General features: G+C 40.1%; 3 protein-coding genes across 5 annotated transcripts in view; 2 read left to right on the forward strand and 1 right to left on the reverse strand.

Annotated features, from left to right (window-relative positions):
• The first annotated feature begins 207 nt into the window (after positions 1–207).
• Positions 208–6503, forward strand: tmem50a (transmembrane protein 50A). Its single transcript, XM_058386442.1, has 7 exons — positions 208–325; positions 1268–1373; positions 2597–2709; positions 2795–2862; positions 4547–4639; positions 4830–4890; positions 5158–6503. Exons 2-7 carry the CDS (start codon positions 1272–1274, stop codon positions 5201–5203), a joined length of 483 nt encoding a protein of 160 aa, XP_058242425.1. The 5' UTR covers positions 208–325; positions 1268–1271; the 3' UTR covers positions 5204–6503.
• Positions 6504–7544: 1041 nt separating this feature from the next.
• Positions 7545–16372, reverse strand: rhd (Rh blood group, D antigen). 2 transcript variants are annotated; one of them, XM_058386434.1, is made up of 10 exons: positions 16132–16370; positions 14867–15056; positions 14576–14726; positions 13565–13724; positions 13301–13455; positions 11881–12018; positions 10931–11058; positions 9392–9471; positions 8085–8158; positions 7556–7976 (listed from the first exon to the last, which is right to left on the reverse strand). In XM_058386434.1, the coding sequence occupies exons 1-10, from the start codon at positions 16280–16282 to the stop codon at positions 7950–7952; spliced, it is 1254 nt and encodes a 417-aa protein (XP_058242417.1). In that variant the 5' UTR covers positions 16283–16370; the 3' UTR covers positions 7556–7949. The 2 variants fall into 2 exon arrangements, with proteins under 2 accessions (XP_058242418.1, XP_058242417.1); XM_058386435.1 differs by lacking the exon at positions 9392–9471 and having other exon boundaries at positions 7545–7976; positions 16132–16372.
• A 1505-nt stretch (positions 16373–17877) lies between these two features.
• Positions 17878–22725, forward strand: part of maco1b (macoilin 1b) — a 20580-nt gene continuing 15732 nt past the window's right edge. Inside the window, exon 1 of one of the 2 annotated variants that reach the window (XM_058386429.1) lies at positions 17878–18352. In XM_058386429.1, coding sequence (XP_058242412.1) covers positions 18273–18352 — 80 coding nt within the window. In that variant the 5' untranslated portion in view covers positions 17878–18272. Of the gene's footprint in view, positions 18353–20932; positions 20956–22725 lie in introns of those variants that run through there. The other variant, XM_058386431.1, reaches the window with a different exon arrangement.

Here is a 22725-nt window from a genome sequence, read left to right on the forward strand (position 1 = left end):
GATGAGATCTGAAAAGGGATATTCAACACGCACATGCGGGTGTGATGGTCAGGTGTGCACAAACCTTTGGAATTAAGTCAGAATCTCAATAGCTTCGATAATACCAGTTTTTACAGGTTTCTTTTACATTATAAACCATAATGATATATAATATAAATGTAATATACAGTAAATCTAATAAATTCGTGTTTTTGATGTGTATTGATCGAGTCATTGTACCGCAAGGCCAAACTGGCGCCCTGTCTGCGCATGCGCACTACTGAGCCTCTAAGGAAAGAGAAAGAATTGTTCGGTAGTGGACTACAGGCGAAAACAACATCGTAAGGTGAGGACTTTTACACGTTTAAATCCCGTATACAACGATATTTTTATACAGATATATAGGAATATAAATTTTGATAAGGAACCACCCGTCTGTTTAGTGTTAAAGGATGATGGAGCGATTCTTAACCCAAACAATACAGCGCTAGCTAAGTAGTCTGGTGGCTACGCCTCGTATTGACACCTAGTGCACTAGGTAGGCTGGCAGAACGCGTTATTTCCACCCACAAATGAGTGTGCGTAAATAGGGAGGATGAAACGATTTGAGATTCGGCCCTAGACGGCTGGCTAAATGCTTATTTTTTCGCCAGCTATTCTCAGATAGATGACATGAAATTTAGCACTATTGTAACGTAACAGCGTTAATACAACACATCTGGTGTTAATCCGCATTTTTATATTTAGCTTTGTTTATCATTTTCTTTGTTCCAGCTCAAAAACTAGCTGGCTAATTGTAGCCTTTCCTGGTTAGCTTTATGTACAAAGGTGTGTAAGTTAAACTGCGCAACGACAGCTAACTTTGTTTTTCTCCACATGGGTTTAAATGTTAAAAATAAAGATTATCATCTGAACATAGTTAACATATAACTATTCATGGTTTTGGTGTGGTTGTCAGTACAGAATTCCGTCTATTTACTTCCCAAATTACTCCCTTTCTCGACCTCTAGTGAACTACCTTGGGGTTAATCTGCACGTCATGTAGTGCACTAATGTAGGGAGTGAGGAATGATTTGGGATGCAGCCTATTAAATGTACTGTTTTTATTTCCGGGAGTGTTTACGTACGCGCTATGAGTGTTCAAATAAATGACATAAGCAGATGTTGATGTAAATGAGTGCAGAGATTTGTTGTTAAAGCATATAATACTCTGTATGTTTAAGTTGTTATAAATATAAATGCAGAAATTAATGTCCTTGTTTGTGTGTGTGTGTGTGTGTGTGTTCAGAAAGATGTCAGGATTCCTGGATGGTATCAGATGTGGGGATTGTGAATGCAACATCGACTGGGGAGAGAAAAGAAACACCATTGCCTCAATAGCGGCTGGAGTATTGGTAGGTGAATCATCTCCTGTGGCTGAAGTCTAACATTTAGATCATGACCACCTACACCGATCAGGCATAATGTTATGACCACCTGCCTAATATTGGTGTTGGTCCCCCTTTTGCTGACCCGTCCTGCACTGTGTATTCTGACACCTTTCTATCAGAACCAGCATTAACAACTTCAGCAATTTGAGCAACAGTAGCTCATCTGTTGGATCGGATCACACGGGCCAGCCTTCGCTCCCCACGTGCATCAGTGAGTCTTGGCCGGTCCATGACCCTGTCGCCGGTTCACTAGATACTGATTGATAGATACTGACCACTGCAGACCGGGAACACCCCACAAGAGTTTTGGAGATGCTCTGATCCGGTCGTCTATCCTCCATCACAACATCTTGTCCATTTTTCCTGCTTCTAACACATCAACTTTGAGGACAAAATGTTGACCTGCTGCCTGATATATCCCACCCATTAACAGGTGCCATGATGAGGAGATCATCAGTCTTATTCACTTCACCTCTCAGTGGTCATAATGTTATGCCTGATCAGTGTACATTTGTATTATCCTGTCCAGAATCAATAAAGCAGATCCGTCTCACTGTGTGTTTGATCCTGGACAGATGGTATTTTTTTTGTGGTCAGTCAGTTTGAAGAACCAGTCGCCTGCTCACAAGACAAACGATGATCAAAATATCCGGAAATTGAATATGATTACAGCTGTCGCCACATCACCAGTATATGACACTTGTGTGTTACTTGGCACAACAATGTAATGCTAGTGTATACTACCGCTTGTGTGATCCGAAAGAAAATAATCTCTATTATCTCTAAGCTCTTTACGGAAAAAAGTCAAAATGACGACTTAACGGTGAACACGTGCCTCCGAAGTAGCTGTCCTTGCAGATTCCTTCCACATTATACCTTTGTGTAATAGCTTTTTTTTAAAAGCAATTTTAGCCTTAATTTGGTGTAAAATATTTTATGTACACGTTACTGGTATGAGGTTACTTTTACACCAGTTAAAAGCAGTACATGATCATCATGTGAGATGCTAAATGCAGCATTTTTCCCCCCATGACAGATGTTTTCTGCATGTGTCTCAGTGAGCAAACCGTTATCTCATGGTCTATCTAGTACTGCTGGGCAGTATGATGATGTAATAATGACATTGTGTCCAGCTAGTTCCTTGTAGCTCTTCATAACATGCACCTCTGTCGTGTTTTTCTGCTCAGTTCTTCACAGGATGGTGGATCATAATCGACGCCGCCATAATGTACCCCAAAGAGGAGGACTTTCACCACGCGTACCATACCTGTGGAGTCATCGCCACTATAGCGTTCCTCATGTAAGATGTGCAGTTTACACGTTCACGTTAACACGACGCAGCCCAGACAGATCGGTGATGATTTCTGTGTTTATGTCTCATGCAGGATCAACGCGGTGTCAAACGGCCAGGTGAGAGGTGACAGCTACAGCGAAGGCTGCATGGGACAGACAGGTGTGTGTCTAACACTTAAGCAGGTGTATTATCCCTAACTTTAACACTATATTGCCAAAAGTTTCAGGATGTCGGCCTTTACATGCACATGAATGCAATATGGAGTTGACCCCGCCCCTTTGCAGCTATAACAGCTTCAACTCTCCTGGGAAGGATTTCCACGAGGTTTAGGAGTGTGTTTATGGGAATTCCACTAGTAGCGCATTTGTGAGGTCAGGCACTGATGCTGGACGAGAAGGCCTGACTCACAGTTTCCGCTCTAATTCATCCCAAAGGGTTGAATTGAACCTGATGTTCCATCAGGTTGAGGTCACACCAGATTCCCTTATCCATGTTTTTATGGACCTTGCTTTGTGCACTGGTGTGCAGGCACATTGGAACAGGAAGGGGTCATCCCTAAACTGTTCCCACAAAGCATGGAGGATGAAATTGTCCAAAATGTCTTGGTAAGAGTTCCTTTCACTGGAACTAAGAGGCCGAGCCAACCCCTGAAAAACAACACTTGACGTCAATGATTTGGACGGGTGTCCCAAAGCTTTTGGCACTACAGTGTATACTCAACGTGGTGATTATAAATATCCTGACCGTGAGCAGACAAACCGGTCTAGCTTGATTTACAGAGAAAGTGTGTATGAAGTAAGAAGAGTGTCAGCTGAGATTACGTGAGGTTGGGGTGTGTATCGCGTATAACACTGAGCCTTCAGGGCTGTAGAAATGCAATTCTATGCTTTTAAAATTATTATTACTGTTTAATTAAACCTTCTAATCTAATCTAGTACATTTCAAAGCACACACAGTGATCTGGTCTATTCATGATTATTTATCATTGTCCCATCCGTACTCTCACATAGAACCGTAAAATATTTGACATGTCTTAAAGTCTAGTGATGGTATTATGACCCAACATGTATATTTAAAGGATTAGACTGAAACTAGAGTGGATTCTGTCTTCCTGAAAAACCCAGCAACCTTAATCATGTTGTTTTTTTGGTTGTTGGTCGGTTAAATCTTTCTCTAACATTATAATTGTTTTGTGGGAAAAGTAAACTTTTTTTAGTTTGATTCAGTAAGGCAGAAATCACAGGATGCACTATATTGCCAAAAGTTTTGGGACACTTCTCTAAATCATTGAATTCAGTCGAATCGAATCGGTCTCCGCTCTAATTCATCCCAAAGGTGTTCTATGGGGTTGAGGTCAGGACTCTGTGCAGGTCAGTTACTGGTCATGTTGGAACAGGAAGGGGTCATCCCCAAACTGTTCCCACAAAGTATGAAATTGTCCAAAATGTCTTGGTATGAAGCTGAAGCATTAAGAGTTCCTTTCACTGGATCTAAGGGGCCGAGCCCAACCCCTGAAAAACCACACCTGAACTCAATGATTTGGAGGGGTGTCCCAAAACATTTGGCAATATAGTGTAGTCGCCATCGCTTTGTTCTCTCTGTCTCTCTCTCTCTCTCTCTCTCTCTCTCCCTACATTAACAAGAAAAAAGTGCACAATCCTCCATCCTGAGAATGTACTGGCTGTTATTAGTTATTATTGTTATTAGTGTCTGGCACTTTAAGCCTCTGTTACTATAGAAACAAGAGTGTTCATATAAACCTGTGTGACGCTTCATGTGAGTGTAATAGCGGCACATGGCAGTTGCGTGTTGCGTAGGTGTTCATCATCCCTGATGATTTCAGGTGCGAGAGTGTGGCTCTTCATCGGCTTCATGCTGGCCTTCGGCTCTCTCATCGCTTCCATGTGGATTCTCTTCGGAGGTTTCGTCGTGCCTGGTTCGTGCGTCCTGTCTCTTTTAAATTGAATCGCTCTTTTGGTCTGCTTCAGTGAGACAGCACTGTAGTGTAATATATTAAATGTCATGGAAATAGATGATCCGTTTCTCTCGAGCAGACAATAAAATGTGACACTATGTGACTTTACCATCATTGTGAAGCTTTTTTATCTTGTCATTTCGGTGAACAGCAAAGGCAGCAGTGTATCCTGGGATCGCGGTTTTCTTCCAGAACGCCTTCATCTTCTTTGGGTATGGAGTGAAAACAGAGAAACCTGACGTCGCTACTATTTGCATGATCATATAGAAATGCATTTAACTTCGTTGTTATTGAAAACCAAATCATTTTACTCAGAAATGTGTTTTTGTTGCCCTGTAATCTCTTGAAACCTTCCTTTAATTCTTCACTAGTTTCTTATTATAGGACACACGACAACATTTATAGTGTATTTATGTATATGGTAATATTTCTGCATTAAGCTTTGTATGTGTGTTTTCTTCTTCTTCTTGTTATCATAGGGGTCTGGTGTTCAAGTTTGGACGCACAGAGGACTTGTGGCAGTGAAAAGCCCTCTCTGACCATCCATCACCCTCTGTACTATTTCTCTTTTTTCCTCTATCATTTCCTCACCATTTCCCCCGATTCATGAGCAGCCCTTTCCTGCGTCGCTGTTGTACAAACCACAAAGTCTGACGCCTCAGAATTCGCACTGGATGTCTTTTTTTTTAATTTTTTATTTTTTATTTTGGATCCATAAAAAAGGAAAATAGAGAGAGAGACAGAGGGAAAACTGACATAGCGAAGGTGTTTGTTTGTTTTTGTTGCACTCCTGTTATTCACCTTGCACTGTTTTTTTTTAGCTCTAGTCGTTCCCTAACCCTCGGAGCGTGTGGTGGTCTGGGAAAACCCTTCATCAGATATTTTATACAAGCTAGAAGAGGAAGATGCCCCGCCTACTTCTACATTCATACACTACTGTCAGGGAAAAACGAGAAATGCAATCCTTAGATAAATGAAATGAATCAGTTTGAGTTAAAAAGGTAAAAACTCCCAGGATTTAGACACGAGCCTCGTCGCCATCTCTTCCCTCGTCTATTAAACGTCTTTATTTTAATAATGTCCTCCCTGATTTTTCTTTTTCTTTACCTTTTCCCAGACCACCACATGTATTTACCCCAATGTATGGGAGTCGTATTTACTGTGTCACTGGGATATTATCAGCAGTAGTTTACCTGCGAGTGGGACCCTTATGTGTTAATGTTATGCTTCCTAACATGCTTATGGACGTCTGGAGTGTGTGCGTTAATGGGATTCAAACGCAAACCAGCTTCATCGAAAAACTGCACTGTAAAAAGCGAATTCGATGCAAGGAAACGTTTTGAAAGCCCTCTGATTTTGTTTTATTTTCTATTTTTCGTTCATCCGTTTTTTGTTTTTCTGTTTTTTAAATCGCAAGCCTCTCATTAAATATTCCGCCATTTTCTCATCTTTTTAAAAAATAAATGCAAATACACGCTCTAAACAGCTTGGCGAATACTTTTCCGCCGTTCCATATCACGTACCCATTTCGTACGCTTTACGTTTGCACTGTATTTATGTAACACGGCTGCCGTACGGCGAATACGTCAGAAATGCAAGCACAAAAAAACATAATAGAAAAACATAAATAATAATAAAAAATATATATATAAAAAAAAAAAAAAAATCACGCAGCCTGTCAGGTTTGTTAAACGAAAACGCCAGAGAGAAATGTAAACTCTCATTTCGTTTAACAGATTTGTTTTTGGGGTTTTTTTGGTTTTGTTTTGTTGTTTTTTTTGCAACTGTATTTGTCAAAACAAATAAAATGACAGAAAATCCCTCACGTTGCTTATTATTATTTTTTAATGATTTATTTATTTGGAATATATTTTCCTTCACGCTTCTCTTCTTCGAACAAATATCTAAACAAAACTGGCCTAATCGTCCATATGATGAAAAATTGTTGAAAAGCAAAATAATTTTTGTGATGAGTGTTTCCATGAAGACAAGTGTTTATTACATATTAAAAATATATACACCGACCAGGCATAACATTATGACCACCTGGCTAATATTGTGTTGGTCCCCCTTTTGCTGCCAAAACAGCCCTGATCCATCGAGGCATGGACTCCATTAGATCCCTGAAGGTGTGCTGTGGTATCTGGCACCAAGATGTTAGCAGCAGATCCTTTAAGTCCTGTAATTTGTTAGGTTGGGTCTCCATGGGATACTTACAGGACTTAAAGGATACTTTTGATAGACACTGACCACTGCAGACCGGGAACACCCCACAGGAGCTGCAGTTTTGGAGATGCTCTGATCCAGTGGTCTAGCCATCACAATTTGGCCCTTCGTCAATCTCGCTCAAATCCTTACGCTGGTCCATTTTTCCTGCTTCTAACACATCAACTTTGAGGAGAAAATGTTGACTTGCTGCCTAATATATCCCACCCACTAACAGGTGCCATGATGAGGAGATCATCAGTCTTATTCACGTCACCTGGCACTGGTCATAATGTTATGCCTGATCAGGTGTATAGTTATTATTAGTAGTAGAAATAAAACTACAGGACAGTGGAAAAAGTTCGGATAGAGCTCTTGAGGGAGGAAAACAATTTTTATGAAAAATCCCAAACAGATAACAGCTAGTACATTATTTATTATTTATTATTTATTAACATGCAACAAAAATATGTGACTAAACGCCTAGTAGTGTGTAGCTCCCCGATTCTTCATTTGTTTTAACATTTGTGTTAAAATGTTAACTCTTAACAGTAATGAGACACAGGCTGGATGAGTTTGGAAATCAAAGCATGTGGAATAATCATCTGCCTAAAAGAAATTCAGTAAAATCTATTAAATAAATAGATTTAAATAAAAATAAAATAAATTGTGAAGTGCCATATTTGCAGCCTGCAGTACATATGATTTAATAAGAAGAAGAAGAAGAAAAAGAAGAACAATTATTATTATTTATTTATTTATTTTTATTATAATTAAATAATTCTCTGCCATTTTTAAAATTCATGGCATAAAAGGTTTATAACACTGACTTGAAAATCTTCCCAAATTCTCGCTAACTTTATATAAACATATAAACCTTCTATAACATATAAACCACAATGAAAAGCTATTTTTAATGAGTTAGCCTTATCTGAATGCCTATTCATCTTCCTGAGTATGACCTTATGTTTATTTTTGACCCTTATCAAACCCCCAAAGATAAACCATACACAGAAAACACATACACAAGTCCTTAGATTTTCCCTTATGGTCTTGGACATTGGCCTCACTTGTCCTCCAGCAGATGTGGGAACTGCAGAAAGACAAAAGTATTGATATTGATTCGGAATTTTTTAAAAATGAAACGTGGAATAAAACAGGACCCAAGTGAGAGCGTCATGCTTTTACTGGGTCTACACACCTCCCAGTAGGCCTGGTCATCATAGCGCTTATTGTCTCTCTGAGGTTTCCACAAGCTGCATTTCAAAAGGATTCCTGTAAATTGTAGTTAAAAAAGAGGGAAAATATATATTAAGAAAATTGTCCAGAATTCTACATAATGTGTAAAATAGATTAAACAGAGGGTTCATATCAGAAATTTTACATGCAAGAACTGTGGGGCTTCCATGGATGGGACTTGTTTGTCCAGCACATCCCACAGATGCTGGATTGGATTGAGATCTGGGGAATTTGGAGGCGGAGTCAACACCTCAAACTGGTCGTTGTGGTCATCAAACCATTCCTGAATCATTTCTGCTTTGTGGCCAGGCTCATTATCCTGCTGAAAGAGGCCACAGCCATCAGGGAATAGCGTTTCCATGAAAGGGTGTAGATGGTCTGCAACAATGCTTAGGTAGGTGGTACATGTCAAAGTAACATCCACATGGATCTCAAGGATTCCTAGAAGAACATTGCCCAAAGCATGACACTTCCTTCATCTGTTTGCCTTCTTCCCATAGTGCAACCTGGTGCTGTGTTCCTCAAGTAAGTGACGCAAATGTTGTTCAATTCCATTACTCCATGGTCCAGTTCTCATGCTCACTTGCCCATTGTTGGAGCTTTCGGCAGTGCACAGGGGTCAGCATGGTCACCCTGACTGGTCTGTGGCTATGCAACCCCATACACAACAACCTGTGATGCACTGTGTATTCTGACCCCTTTCTATCAGAACCAGCATTAACTTCTTCAGTAATTTCAGCAACAATAGCTTGTCTGTTGGATCGGATCACACGGGCCAACCTTCGCTCCCCATGTCCATCAACCGCCCATGACCCTGTCTCCGGTTCACCACTGTGATCACTTTTGATAGATACTGACCACTGCAGACCCCACAAAAGCTGCAGTTTTGGAGATGCTCTGATCCAGTGGTATATCTGCGATCACAATTTCGTCAAACTCGCTCAAATCCTTACACTTGTCCATTTTTCCTGCTTCTAACACATCAACTTTGAGGACAAAATGTTGACTTGCAGCCTAATATATCCCACCCACTAACAGGTGCCATGATGAGGAGATTTCTATAAAAAATAGTAAGTTATTTTGTTTTTTGGCTCAAGCCTCGAATTGTTTCATTTTTGTTTATTCTTAGTTTATTAGGTTAATTAAAGCAGATTAATAAAATAAACAGATTCTCAAACCATTCTTATCACCAGGTTACAATGTTATTGGTATTATTAGTATTAGAATGTAGACATACTGTACATAATAACAGTAAAATAAAAAACTGACCTGTGATAGTACCCATAACCAGACTCACAAAGACTGTGATGAGCAAAATACAGACGTAATGCAACACAAACTGGAAGGCACTGAGAAGTAAAAAGAAAATACATAATCCATATGTTAATATACATTGACTAGAATATTTATATATATATATATATATATATATATATATATATATACACTATATTGCCAAAAGTATTCGCTCACCTGCCTTGACTCGCACATGAACTTAAGTGACATCCCATTCCTAATCCATATGGTTCAATATGACGTCGGTCCACCCTTTGCAGCTATAACAGCTTCAACTCTTCTGGGAAGGCTGTCCACAAAGTTTAGGAGTGTGTTTATGGGAATTTTTGACCATTCTTCCAGAAGCGCATTTGTGAGGTCACACACTGATGTTGAACGAGAAGGCCTGGCTCTCAGTCTCCACTCTAATTCATCCCAAAGGTGTTCTATCGGGTTGAGGTCAGGACTCTGTGCAGGCCAGTCAAGTTCGTCCACACCAGACTCTGTCATCCATGTCTTTATGGACCTTGCTTTGTGCACTGGTGCACAGTCATGTTGGAAGAGGAAGGGGCCAGCTCCAAACTGTTCCCACAAAGTTGGGAGCATGGAATTGTCCAAAATGTCTTGGTATGCTGAAGCATTCAGAGTTCCTTTCACTGGAACTAAGGGGCCAAGCCCAGCTCCTGAAAAACAACCCCACACCATAATCCCCCCTCCACCAAACTTTACACTTGGCACAATGCAGTCAGACAAGTACCGTTCTCCTGGCAACCGCCAAACCCAGACTCGTCCATCAGATTGTCAGATGGAGAACCGTGATTCGTCACTCCAGAGAACGCGTCTCCACTGCTCTAGAGTCCAGTGGCGGCGTGCTTTACACCACTGCATCCGACGCTTTGCATTGCACTTGGTGATGTATGGCTTGGATGCAGCTGCTCGGCCATGGAAACCCATTCCATGAAGCTCTCTGTGCACTGTTCTTGAGCTAATCTGAAGGCCACATGAAGTTTGGAGGTCTGTAGTGACTCTGCAGAAAGTTGGCAACCTCTTCGCACTATGCGCCTCAGCATCCGCTGACCCCGCTCCGTCAGTTTACGTGGCCTACCACTTCGTGGCTGAGTTGCTGTCGTTCCCAAACACTTCCACGTTCTTATAATACAGCTGACAGTTGACTGTGGAATATTTAGGAGCGAGGAAATTTCACGACTGGATTTGTTGCACAGGTGGCATCCTATCACAGTTCCACGCTGGAATTCACTGAGCTCCTGAGAGCGACCCATTCTTTCACAAATGTTTGTAAAAACAGTCTGCATGCCTAGGTGCTTGATTTTATACACCTGTGGCCATGGAAGTGATTGGAACACCTGATTCGGATTATTTGGATGGGTGAGCGAATACTTTTGGCAATATAGTGTATATATATACATATGTTACAGATGTAGAGCTAGGGCATGATTTGTTAAATCTGGTCAATTTACGGTTTAAATAAGTCATGATTTATTTGTGGTCTTTATGAAAGGTAAAATGTTTTACATGGTACTGTGGCTGATGCTCATAAGTCGCAAGATGAGTTGAGCAAACCATCCCAGAATTCCCGGCACTGCATGAGCACACAGGACACCCAGGGTATCGTGGCAATCGAAAGCAAACAGCATGTGGTCCTGAGGGAGAGAAATATAAATACCACTTAAATCAAACCGAAACTATGAGAGATAAGCTGAATTATAGTCGTGATCGAGTACTGAATTCTAATCAAATACTAATTGATAGTATTACTTTTTTATTTAAACTAGGTCCTTGTTTATAATTCAGAATTCAGAATAATGAATGTTAATACTGAATTCTAGTGAGTGTGAGTGTGAGTGTGTGTGTGGTTGTCTGTCTATATGTGTGGCCCTGTGATGGACTGGTGACCTGTCCAGGGTGTACCCAATGTGTGCTGGAATAGGCTCCAGCAGATCCCTGTGACCCTAATTAGGAATAAAGCTGGTATAGAAAATGGATGGATGGATGGATGGATGAATACTGAATTCTAATCAGATACTGAACTACAATCAAGTACTGATGGTATTAAAATCGAGTGAATTATAATACTGAATCATCATATACTGAATTGTCACACACTATTCTAATCTAATACTGAACTGTGGTACTGAATTCTAATCAAATTCTGATTCAGAGTACTGAATCTTAATGGGGGGAAAACAAAGAACTAAATTATAGAATTTAATTATAATCAGATTCAGTAATACTGACTATAGTACTGAATAACAAGCAATACTGAATTATAGAAGCAATAGTCTTAATTGAATTACTGAATCATAGTGAGAAAACTGAATGATAGTTACAGTACTGAATTCTAATCATATTTTTGGGGGGAAATTATTAAACTGTGTTAAATATATATGACTTTAAAAACCAAAGACCAACATAATGTGATTGTTTTCAGTCTCGTGGAAGGTTCTCGTGATTGCGTATTCTACCTTCATATATCGAAATCCCAGAGCTGACAAGAGAGAAGCGCAAAAGCCGATCGTCATGGCGATCCATGGAGCAGGGGACGAGGTCACGACGGCTCCGACAGCGATACCGCCGGCCAGCATGGAGCTCTGGACGTGTACCTTAACGCCAAATCACACATCACACCACTCTCGTCCATTTTTGTAATAGAATGTGGGACAAAAAATATTGTTAGCTTGACTTTTATCTCCGTATCCATGTTTTTTGTAAAGAGGTGTGAATTGTTTGCCCAGCAGCTGGCTCACACCCCCTCCATCAATTTCTCATCACCCTGCTCACAGGCAGCAAAACACAGAGTCATAATACTCTACATACAGAAAGCCAACAGCGTCCTGACTAATCCTCAGGGGCGGACTTAACCAGGCCCCAGGGAATTAGGGGGCCCTGACCAATACCAAGAAGCCTATATAAATCATATAGTATTTATTACTTTTCTATCATATATTGTATGGTCTGTCTATAATCATTAAGATTTTAACCTTGCTATTATTACATCTTTTCAAATACGGGGCCCCCCCATGATTCATGAATAGTGGAACGTTCCTATCGTACTGCACATGCGTGAGATTCCCATACCTGGAATCGCTTAGGGCCCCAAGTCACTAAGTCTGCCCCTATAATCCTATAACCGTGTATATAATACACTGAAGCTGCGTCCATCTTTATTCCATCGTAAAATGTTGGAATATAAAACATGAATATATGTACACCTGATCAGGCATAACATTATGACCAGTGCCAGGTGAAGTGAATAAGACTGATGATCTCCTCATCATGGCGCCTGTTAGTGGGTGGGATATATCAGGCAGCAAGTCAACATTTCGTCCTCAAAGTTGATGTGTTAGAAGCAGGAAAAATGGGCAAGAGTAAGGATTTGAGCTTTGAGTTTGACGAAGGGCCAAACTGTGATGGCTAGACAACTGGATCAGAGCATCTCCAAAACTGCAGCTCTTGTGGGGTGTTCCCGGTCTGCAGTGGTCAGTGTCTATCAAAAGTAGCCTTTAAATCCTGAACATCTTGGTGCCAGATACCAGAGCACAACATTAGGGATCTAGTGGAGTACATGCCTCGACAGGCCAGGGCTGTTTTGGCAGCAAAAAGGGGACCGACACAATTTTAGGCAGGTGGTCATAATGTTATACCTGATTGGTGTATTTAGTGCTTAATTTACAAATTCCTAATTCCTGGATAAAGAACTAACAAACATGCTTTCCATTATAAGACCCTTTCTCAGTCCCTAGAAACACCCTAGAAAAAGCAGAGAAGCTAGAGAAATGCTTCTCAGAATGCTTTATGTTCAGAAAATTCCCCCACTGTCAGTTCAGAGGGACGAATTGATTCTGAAACTCAAACACAGCAGAAGATCACTTTACACTGACTCACCAGGTTGATCTTGCCTTTAGAGCTGGAGAGCGCAGACACGGCCATCGCTGTGACGGCGCTGACAGCCAGAGACAGATACGTGTTAGATTTCGCAGAGATGTCCGGCTCCAGTGCTGCGTTCAAACTGGGCCAGAACATCCACAGGAACAAAGTCCCTGAGAGAGAAGGACCAAAAAAAAAAAATAGAAGAGATTGTCTTTAATTAAATGAAAGGATGTGAAGCATAATTATGAAGCAGGAAAGCATTAAGTGGTATTCACTCACCAAACATGGCAAAGAGACCAGTCCTCCTGCTGACCTTCTCTTTCTCGAACTTCTGCTGTATCTTGCTACGGAAAAGCAGGCACGATGTCATCATGCCAAAGAGAGCGCCGAAGATGTTGATGAGCACCATGCTGTACAGCCATTGTGTCTCTTGTCTTGGCTAATAAAAGAGCAACAGTGTGTGCCTTCTGTACATAAATCTGTCAGATATCTTAATTTTAATCTTCCTGACTCCTTGGTGTTTACAGAAATCTTTAGAAGTCAAAATGTGGCTCATTATTGAAAAAAGCATCAGTCAATAAGAACAACAACAATTCCAGTATAAACAGTTTGATTAATAATAAATAAATAAATAAATAAATAAATAAATAAATAAATAAATAAATAAATAGTCACAAATAAAGCACAAGGTCATGTTTTTTCATCCATTAAGCAGATTTAATGAAATTTGTAAAAAGTGCATATGAGAAATTTGATACTAAATTATAGGACTGAATTATTAACAAGTACTGATTTATGGTCAATTCAGATAGATAGATAGATAGATAGATAGATAGATAGATAGATAGATAGATAGATAGATAGATAGATAGATATTGTGAATCATAGTACTGAATCGTCATATACTGAATTAACACACACAATTCTAATCTAATACGGAATTGTGGTATTGAATTCTAATCTAACCCTGATTTATAGTACTGAATCTTAATTGGAAGAAAATGAATAACTAAGTTATAGAATTTAAATGAAAATCAAATGCTATAATACTGACTATAGTACTGAATAACAAGCAATACTGAATTGTACCAGTGACTTATAGTGAACTACTGAATTGTGGAATTCTGATATTATTCATAATTACAATTCAGTGTTTTAACACAACGGTCTTAATTGTTTTTGTTCAGCGTTACAGAAAATAGGTTCACATATAGGAGTTTTAAGGTATCATTCATATTAAAAACTCCAACCTGAGTTACGGTATCTACAGCAGAATGTTCATCGCCTCACCTGGAACAAGGTTTGTATGATCCACTGGTTTAGCACAAATCCTGTGACCTCTATCAGAGCGAAGATCAGTAGCTGGACCGGGTTGGTTTTTCCGTGGATGGTTCCCATAGCCACAAGAGTCGAAGCCGCACACAGCTCAGCGTCCACCAGGCTGAAGGAGGAATAAGTGATGAGTGTTGAAACCATATTCACAGAAAACAACAAGTGAATCCTGTAAGGAACAAAACACTTGGGAGTGGGCTGTTATGGGAAAAGAATAAGTTCTGTCACAAAGAGAAGCCATTTTATTACCTTTTTAACTGGATGCGGATCACCCTGTCTGAACTATGAGACAGCAGGAAGCCATTTAGGATGGTGGCCCATTGCACAGCCATGGCAGCAACCAACAGGTTGAACGCTGAGCTGCTGAAAGCATAGCGCACCAGGAACGTACCCAAGAATCCAAAACCAAGAAACAGCATCACATGGATATCCTGGAAATCTGTGAAAAAGTAAACAGACTATAATGAACAGTGAAGCAAAAAACGTGTGTAAGGGGTTGTGTCAAAACTAATGATGTGAGTTGTACTAGCTAGTGGTAGTATTTGGTGCCAGGATATAGCTAGCAACATTCAAGGCATACAGTTAGGACACTTATAGTACCATGTTTAGGTATTGTATGGTTTAAGTAAACTAAAGGGAACTGGATCGTTCAGTTGCAGCATGACGGATTAGGGGAAGTGAGCAAAAATCATGATAATATTCATTCATACACACACACGTTTAGATGTAATATGATGAGAAGAGAAGAATAACAAGTATTTTGTAGTTTAAGATGAATTTCTGAGGTAAAAATGGTCAATTATTTAAAAAGAAATTGTGTCTCACCGACCTTGTCTAAGGTTAATGTACTGTTTGTGTATATATATCACAATACTGCTTCTCTTTTCCCCTTTTTTCTTTTTAATGATTGATTGATTGACTGAATGATTATTAAAGAATCCTTTTCAGCTCAGTTTAGGGAACAAAACAAGTCCAATATCAACTCTACACAGAAACCGAATTCTGATAAAGCAATTCAAGACCAGAAAGAGTGCAAGAATCGATTCGATTACACTGCTTCTAGATATTTCTATAATTCTACACACGTAATACTGTTTTACTCCATGCTTACAAACTCAAATGACATCACAAGCAGTGTATTAAGGGGTGGAGGTCTTGCCCTGGCTTTTTGGATTCCTCTTATCACCCGAAGCCAGTGGTGTGTACCATCCCCACCCAAACGGCACAGCGCACTTTTACGCCGAATGTGTGGACATAAATAAATGTAAATCACTCTATATTGCATTTATATTAAGTATCTATGCAATGAAGATGATATCAGCACACCTTAGATAGGTTTCACATGACAAATAAGCACAGCAGAGACAAATCTGCTTGAAAATAAGAAAACGAAATGGTATATAGAATATGCACTGAATTGATAACAGAACTGTTTATTATTTTTTAAATATTTTAAAGTTCTAATGCACACACACACACACTCTACACATGCATTTACTCCTTGATCCACTTACTTGCATATGAATTAATGAAGTTCTGATTCTTTTCCCTCCCATTGTGCTCGATTTTCACACAAAAGGCAAAAATTACAATAAAAGCCACTTGCAGTAGAAAAGCCACAGGTGGAAGCCGGGCTCGAAGACTGGGAGCGTATTTTGGAGCCATGAGAGAGCGTTCACAGCTCTGTTATTGCCTGCATGCCTTCGCTCAGGTCTTCCCCAAGCTGTACTAACCAAACCAGGGCGGAGAACCTCACGTACAAGTGTCTTTAACGTCAGGGGACTCAGGGGAATGCTGTGCCATGCAAGGTCGTGACTGCTACATGGGTTACAGAACTGATAGTTATTGACTGATTTTTGGTGCTCTAATCATTAAAGCAATCCATTTATATACAATTTACTTGAAACCAAGGCTGAAGGAAAAGTATGACAGAAGGAAAAGTTTAGAGTTGCTCATAAGATTTTGGTTTAAAATGTTTAGAAATGAAAGTGGGTGTGTATATAAGTTAAATACACAAGATTATCTTCTTTAGCTGTGCTAGCAAAGGAAACTAAAAAACAACAATCATTTAGATATAAGTAGAGAAATAGCTGCAAGAAGCAATCTGTGGGGTCCAAGCACTTTCCCCAAATCATACCCAAATCCATGCCAGCTCTTAAGACCACACATACTCAACCAGTTATATTGCAATAGATCAATGCTTGATTTTTTTTAAAAAATGTCTGCTGAAAGGCAGCTTTATATTTTGAAGTAAGTCAGTGATGATTAAAAATACATTGAGAAATTGGCAGAAAGATGGAGCGCACCACATTTCAGCTGAATCCGGACCTCACTCTGCCCCCTATAGGTGACTACGCAACAACAACCTGTCTTTTAACTGCGGTTCAAATCCACATCCAGTCATAAATTATAGCTCTTTATGTAAACCAGCTCTGCTTCCTTAAAATTGATCGATGTGTGTTGCTTTGGATAATTACATTCTTCAAAGAGGTTTGAAGGCAATATTGTGAAGACAAATAAAACTCCTAGGACTAGTTCGCAAAGGCATGTTTTGTTGATTATGTAAATGATCACAAATATGAATGGTGGGAGATCAACTGTTCGAAAGGCATTTCATCCAGAAGAAGAAAAGAATAAGGAAAAGTTTAACAAAATAATAGGGATCTAGTGCCTTCAGTGCTTGGACCCCTAATTATTTATCATCACTTCTCACACGTTCTCGTTTACTACAGTCTCTCTCTCTCTCTCTCTCTCTCTCTCTATATATATATATATAATGTTCCTTAAGTATATAAATTAGATACCCATATAAAAAGAATGTAAAATACAGTCTATTATGTAAAATATTATTTATTTCATTATAATATATTATCTGACATTTTTATTGGTATAAAGACAATTAGCAGACCATGAATAATACATTTTAATTTATTTCACTCAAACCCAAATGTTGATTTTGTGCGTTGTCATTGTTATTAATTGCTATTTATTAATATTTTTTTGTCTCTAATATTTCCATTGTTGTCGTCTGTCAAAAACTTACGCCAGGTTTACGCCAACAGCGTACACAGAGACACGTTCTCTAAGTAAATGGCGTAGGCTTTACAGACCACTCCCCCATGCCAACTTCATTGGGGACACATCACTTAGACCCGCCTACGCTGCCATCCGATTGGCTGGTTGTCACTACCTGATTTGTCCACAAAGAAAAAGATTGGTGGAGCGGAAAAAAGGTTGTCTCTAAGGTTGTCAGATATCTGTGTTGTTTTTTTCGTGACAAAACAGGCGCTGCTTATATTAGCTCGGCGCGTCGTAGCCAGCTCTAGCTATCAATCAATCAATGTGATCGCGAGCCAGAGCGAGCACGGAGTTGATTGGTTCGCGCGGTTGTCCGTCAAATGGATCGCGCGTGTCTTTGAGGCCGCCGTGCGTCGCGAGGAGAAAAAGAGGAGGGTCTTCCAGCGAGGCTTTTTATTTATTTCTTTGTTTCCAGTCGGGTGTAAAAAAAATAATAATAATAACAGCGATAGCTAGCTAGCTAACCCTAGCTAGCTATATTATTGCTGGGGGACTTCAATGTTGTTCCGCTGGACCGAAACGAAAAACTGGACCATATTACGCTAGGTATTAAAACGCCTAAGCGAAGGAAAGGAGGATGAAGCGGCGCAATGCGGACTGCAGCAAACTCCGGCGGCCGTTAAAACGGAACCGTATCACCGAGGGCATATACGGCAGGTAGGGGCTAACCCTCAGCGTCGGAGCTGCTTGCCTGGAACGGGCTAGGCTTTTCCGCGTGATGGGCTCGGGTGTCATTTCTAACTGACAGCGCGCGGGCTGCTAGCTCTGTGTAATTCCATTTAGCATTGCGCTACCTTGCTAACATTGTTTGGCTAAGTCATTTCGAGCAACGGTAGCTAGCTGGCGTTATTTTCCTCCCACCCGTATTCCGACCGATCCCGCCTCCTTGTGCAGGATTGGCCAGAATGACACGCTTTTTCGTGACGTGATTCGATGGTAGCGTGTAACGCAGTGACACCGTCCAATCACACGTGCGCTTGGTGTAAGGGGCGGGGTTGTCTCAATGTGGGTGGGTTTAAAAAAGAAACGCGAGTTAGCTAGCTAATTTAATTAGCTCTTGGTAGGCAGGGCCAGGCCTTCATTCCTCATCCATCATCACCATCATCAAACGCGTACGAAATTTACTAACATTCTTTAAGTGAACCTAGCTGTAAATATTTATCTGCGCACAGTACAATACATGAGGAATGAATCCCCAGTGGCTCCGTGTCAAACAGTGGCTTGTGCTTCCTATCTAGTGCCCTAGACTCAGTAGAAGTGAGCCTCTGACACTGAAGATCTTCAAGAAGCTGTCAGAGTTATTCGAGATATTATTTATTATGGATCATAACTTATTATTTTATTACTGCTCTTGATTGATCACCACACAAGAGAAATTGAATGAGAGCAAATGATCCCTTAAAGGTCTTGTTCTAGGAAGTTGTTCATTCCTTTCGCACCCTCATTAGTGCACTAGACAGATCCCCTGAGTGAGTGGCTTAGTAAAGTGATATCAATAAACCGATATCTAATCATGGGGATTGATTAGATGGTAAAGATCAGTGTGTTTTTTTTATTTTTTTTACAGGAAAGGGAAGGTCGTCATCGAGTCTAAAGTAATATATATACACATTAATAATAAAAAATATAAATAAAATAAATAAAAATGTAGAGAAATAAAGAGAAGGCTAGTTAATATTATAGAAAATATTTTGATCGTGGATCAGCACGGTGTTTTGAGTTATGCAGTAAAAATAAATAAATAAATAATAAAGTAAATATAACCTGACGAATGTGTCTGATATGAAAGGATGTCGATTATAGTTGAGAACATTTGCTTAAGATGTTCTGCAAGTTAAAAAGGTGTGTTAAATGTGTCTAAAAATATCCTGGACATCGAAAACGTTTACTGAAAGTTATTAACTGAAAGCCAGTTATTTCATCAGTTAAACGGCGGTGTATAAAAGGAGGACAGGCCGATCTGTCTGCCGTAAACAAACAAACAAACAAAAAACCCTGTTGATAGATTTATCTCCCTCTGATTGTTTTTGTTATCAGTATTAATTAATATTTTATTAGCATAGAAGTGAGTCAGAATAGCTTCCACACCTCAGTCTTTACCTTGATCACTCATTTCGTATATGGAGGTTTGTGGGCGTCGTTCTATGTAAATGAGCCGTCTCTGGAACGGTCGAAGGTGTGTCGAACCGTTTAAAGCTCTGTTTGTTTCACACAAACTTTCCTGAATGATTGAACATTTTTGTTAGTGTTTTCTTTTAAAGACAGGAAGCACTTGACCGAGCGTCTTAATACTGAAGAAAAGCTCAAATTTTTTAGGTATAAAATCTTGTATTTTCACATAAATTGTCGTGAAAGAAGTCCACGTTAACCGCCGTGGAGTCATTGCGTTACCGTGGAAACAAACGTCATCCCCTTCGGTGGATCTACATGCAAAACTTCGACACGCTGTTTTGCCGACCGATTTTAAAATAATATCAGTAATGGTTTTACCTCAGGCTGACAGTTTGTGGAAAAACCTTCAAGATTGATAAACGTGTCAGGATGTAAATGTGATACGCAAAACACAAATACCACCCTGTCTCTCTCTCTGTCTCTCTGTCTCTCTCTCTCTCTCTCTCTCTCTCTCTCTCTCTCTCTGTCTTTTTTTTCTCCATCAATCTTTCTCTCTCTCTCTCCCCATCTCTGTCTGTCTGTCTGTCTGTCTGTCTGTCTGTCTGTCTGTCTCTCTCTCTCTCTCTCTCTCTCTCTCTCTCTCTCTCTCTCTCTATTTCTCTCTTTGTTTGTCTGTCTCTTTGTCTTTCTCTGGCTCCATCAATCCCTCTTTCAATTTTTGTCTCTCTCTCTCTCACTGTCACTCTCACTGTCTCTCTCTCTCTATTTCTCTCTTTGTTTGTCTGTCTCTTTGTCTTTCTCTGGCTCCATCAATCCCTCTTTCAATTTTTGTCTCTCTCTCTCTCTCTCTCTCACTGTCTCTCTCACTGTCTCTCTCACTGTCTCTCTCACTGTCTCTCTCACTGTCACTCTCACTGTCACTCTCACTGTCACTCTCACTGTCTCTCTCACTGTCTCTCTCACTGTCTCTCTCACTGTCTCTCTCACTGTCACTCTCACTGTCACTCTCACTGTCACTCTCACTGTCACTCTCACTGTCTCTCTCACTGTCTCTCTCACTGTCTCTCTCACTGTCTCTCTCTCTCTCTCTCTCTCTCTCTCAAAACAGATACGAACACACGTCACTCAGACAGGAGTGAGATGAAGAAGTGAGATGAGAGTTTGAGTGAAACGAGAAGTGATCAGAGTCCATGTCATTTGCATGGTTTCCGTTAATTGTACCGAATTACTTTAAAATTATGCAGTTCAACTGCTAAAGATTAAAAATTTCTGACTCATGTAATGCTCCTTTTTCAGCACAAGACTAACACTGTTATAATTTGGATGGCGTCTTTCTCTCTCTCTCACACACACACACACTGTTCTTTTGTTGACTTTCATGATAAGACCAGGTTAATTTCTTCTCCTTCACTCACACGTGGCATCGCAAACCCGAGTTCCTAAGCATCACCCGATCTTTTATTAATTCGAGCGCCATGCCTGATCTGTGTGTGTGAAGGCCACAGAAACATTTTAATCGCTCTGTTTTGTCCTTTTGTAATCCTAACAGCAGTTCCATCCCCATAATAAGACTGACAACACACAGGTATGCCATCCTTCCAGCTCCACGAGTCACTGATTAGCTTTTTCTTCGCATTAGCACCACACCTGCAGTGTGTAATGGCCCGGGGAGTCAGGGCTACATAGCAGTGCGACACTTATAAAAACTCGTCCTGTGGGTTTTAATCCTGTGTGCTAATAAAACACGACGCGGTGTGGAGTTGGTGGGAAAATAATCAGCGGTGCAGCGGAGTTAGTCTTAACATCCCCGGGGTCAATTCATTTTAATTGAGGCCATGTCCACACCTGTAAAAACGCATATTTTTGGCCACGTCTGCACGAAACTGGATAAATTTGAAAACGGCACTTTCATCTAAAAACATGGCATCCACATTATCGTGTTCAATCGTTTCTTAAAAGTTTTGGTCATCCACAATGAAACGTCTGAAAACGCTTATGTCCGGCTCTTTGAAACCTCACGGCGATATGGCGAGGAAATTACTAAAAATGCCTCGTCGTTTTCCCAGTCCACACTGCCACGTGAAAACAGCCTTTCCAAAATGTATCCACTTTGGAGAGTGTTTTCAATAAGGTACGTTCTGGTCTCAGTGTGGACGGACGGCCAAAATGGGTAGAAAAATGTGTGTTTTTTAAACGAAAACGTATCAGTATGGAGTATTAATATTACTTCTATCTGTTTTAGCTTTCCGTCCACACTGAGACGTGAGACGTCTTTAAACAACGAAAACCTAAGGCAGTTTTTGAAAATTTTGTAAACGCTGTTTTCACGTGACCAATTCAGCTGATTTCCTCAAAATAATCCCGAGACATTTCAAAGAGCTGGAAATTTAATATATTCCAGGCGGGAATGATTCAGAAGGAAGCATCTTACCATTTACTCGTTCGCAGTACAGGGATGTACGCGTTGTCAGACGTTTCAGTACGGTTGACTGAATTTTGGGAAACTATAATGTGGAGCGTTTTTTTAGATTAACACGGCGTTATCAAATTTATCCGGATTAGTGTAGACGTAGACAGAGAAGTGTTTTAATCGTCTTCTACAGCGACATCTCCGTGAGTACAGATCAGATATTAAATTCGAGTATGTAGTAATGTAATTTTTATGCTTATATTTTACGTAGAGCTATTCAACGTTTGGTTTTTATCTGAATCAGGTGTCCATGCCAGAATAAAAGGTCTCCGCTTTTTACGTTTTGGAAAAGCCGCAGATTTGCGTTTTTATTGTAATTTTTTTTAAAATGCCCTTAAAATGCTCAGTCGTGTGCGATCACGTCCCGTGTCTCTCACGTAGATTACTCACAGGTTCGTGTCGTTATTTAGTGCAGCGTTTGCTTTTTCGTTAAATAAACAAGCCATAA

Source organism: Hemibagrus wyckioides, linkage group LG03 (genome assembly GCF_019097595.1).
Source record: "Hemibagrus wyckioides isolate EC202008001 linkage group LG03, SWU_Hwy_1.0, whole genome shotgun sequence".
Lineage (NCBI taxonomy): Eukaryota > Metazoa > Chordata > Actinopteri > Siluriformes > Bagridae > Hemibagrus > Hemibagrus wyckioides.

What these genes read in the sequence shown, in the direction of transcription:
- rhd (XM_058386434.1), bottom strand. Translation starts at nt 16,282, where the DNA reads ATGGCTCCAAAATACGCTCCCAGTCTTCGAGCCCGGCTTCCACCTGTG. An exon ending in TGGTCTCTTTGCCATGTTTG is followed by an intron (nt 13,456 to 13,564) that starts GTGAGTGAATAC and finishes CTTCTCTCTCAG; the next exon opens with GGACTTTGTTCCTGTGGATG. An exon ending in TGGGATTTCGATATATGAAG is followed by an intron (nt 11,059 to 11,880) that starts GTAGAATACGCA and finishes TCTCTCCCTCAG; the next exon opens with GACCACATGCTGTTTGCTTT.
- tmem50a (XM_058386442.1), top strand. Translation starts at nt 1,272, where the DNA reads ATGTCAGGATTCCTGGATGGTATCAGATGTGGGGATTGTGAATGCAAC. An exon ending in AGGCTGCATGGGACAGACAG is followed by an intron (nt 2,863 to 4,546) that starts GTGTGTGTCTAA and finishes TGATGATTTCAG; the next exon opens with GTGCGAGAGTGTGGCTCTTC. An exon ending in CGGAGGTTTCGTCGTGCCTG is followed by an intron (nt 4,640 to 4,829) that starts GTTCGTGCGTCC and finishes TTCGGTGAACAG; the next exon opens with CAAAGGCAGCAGTGTATCCT.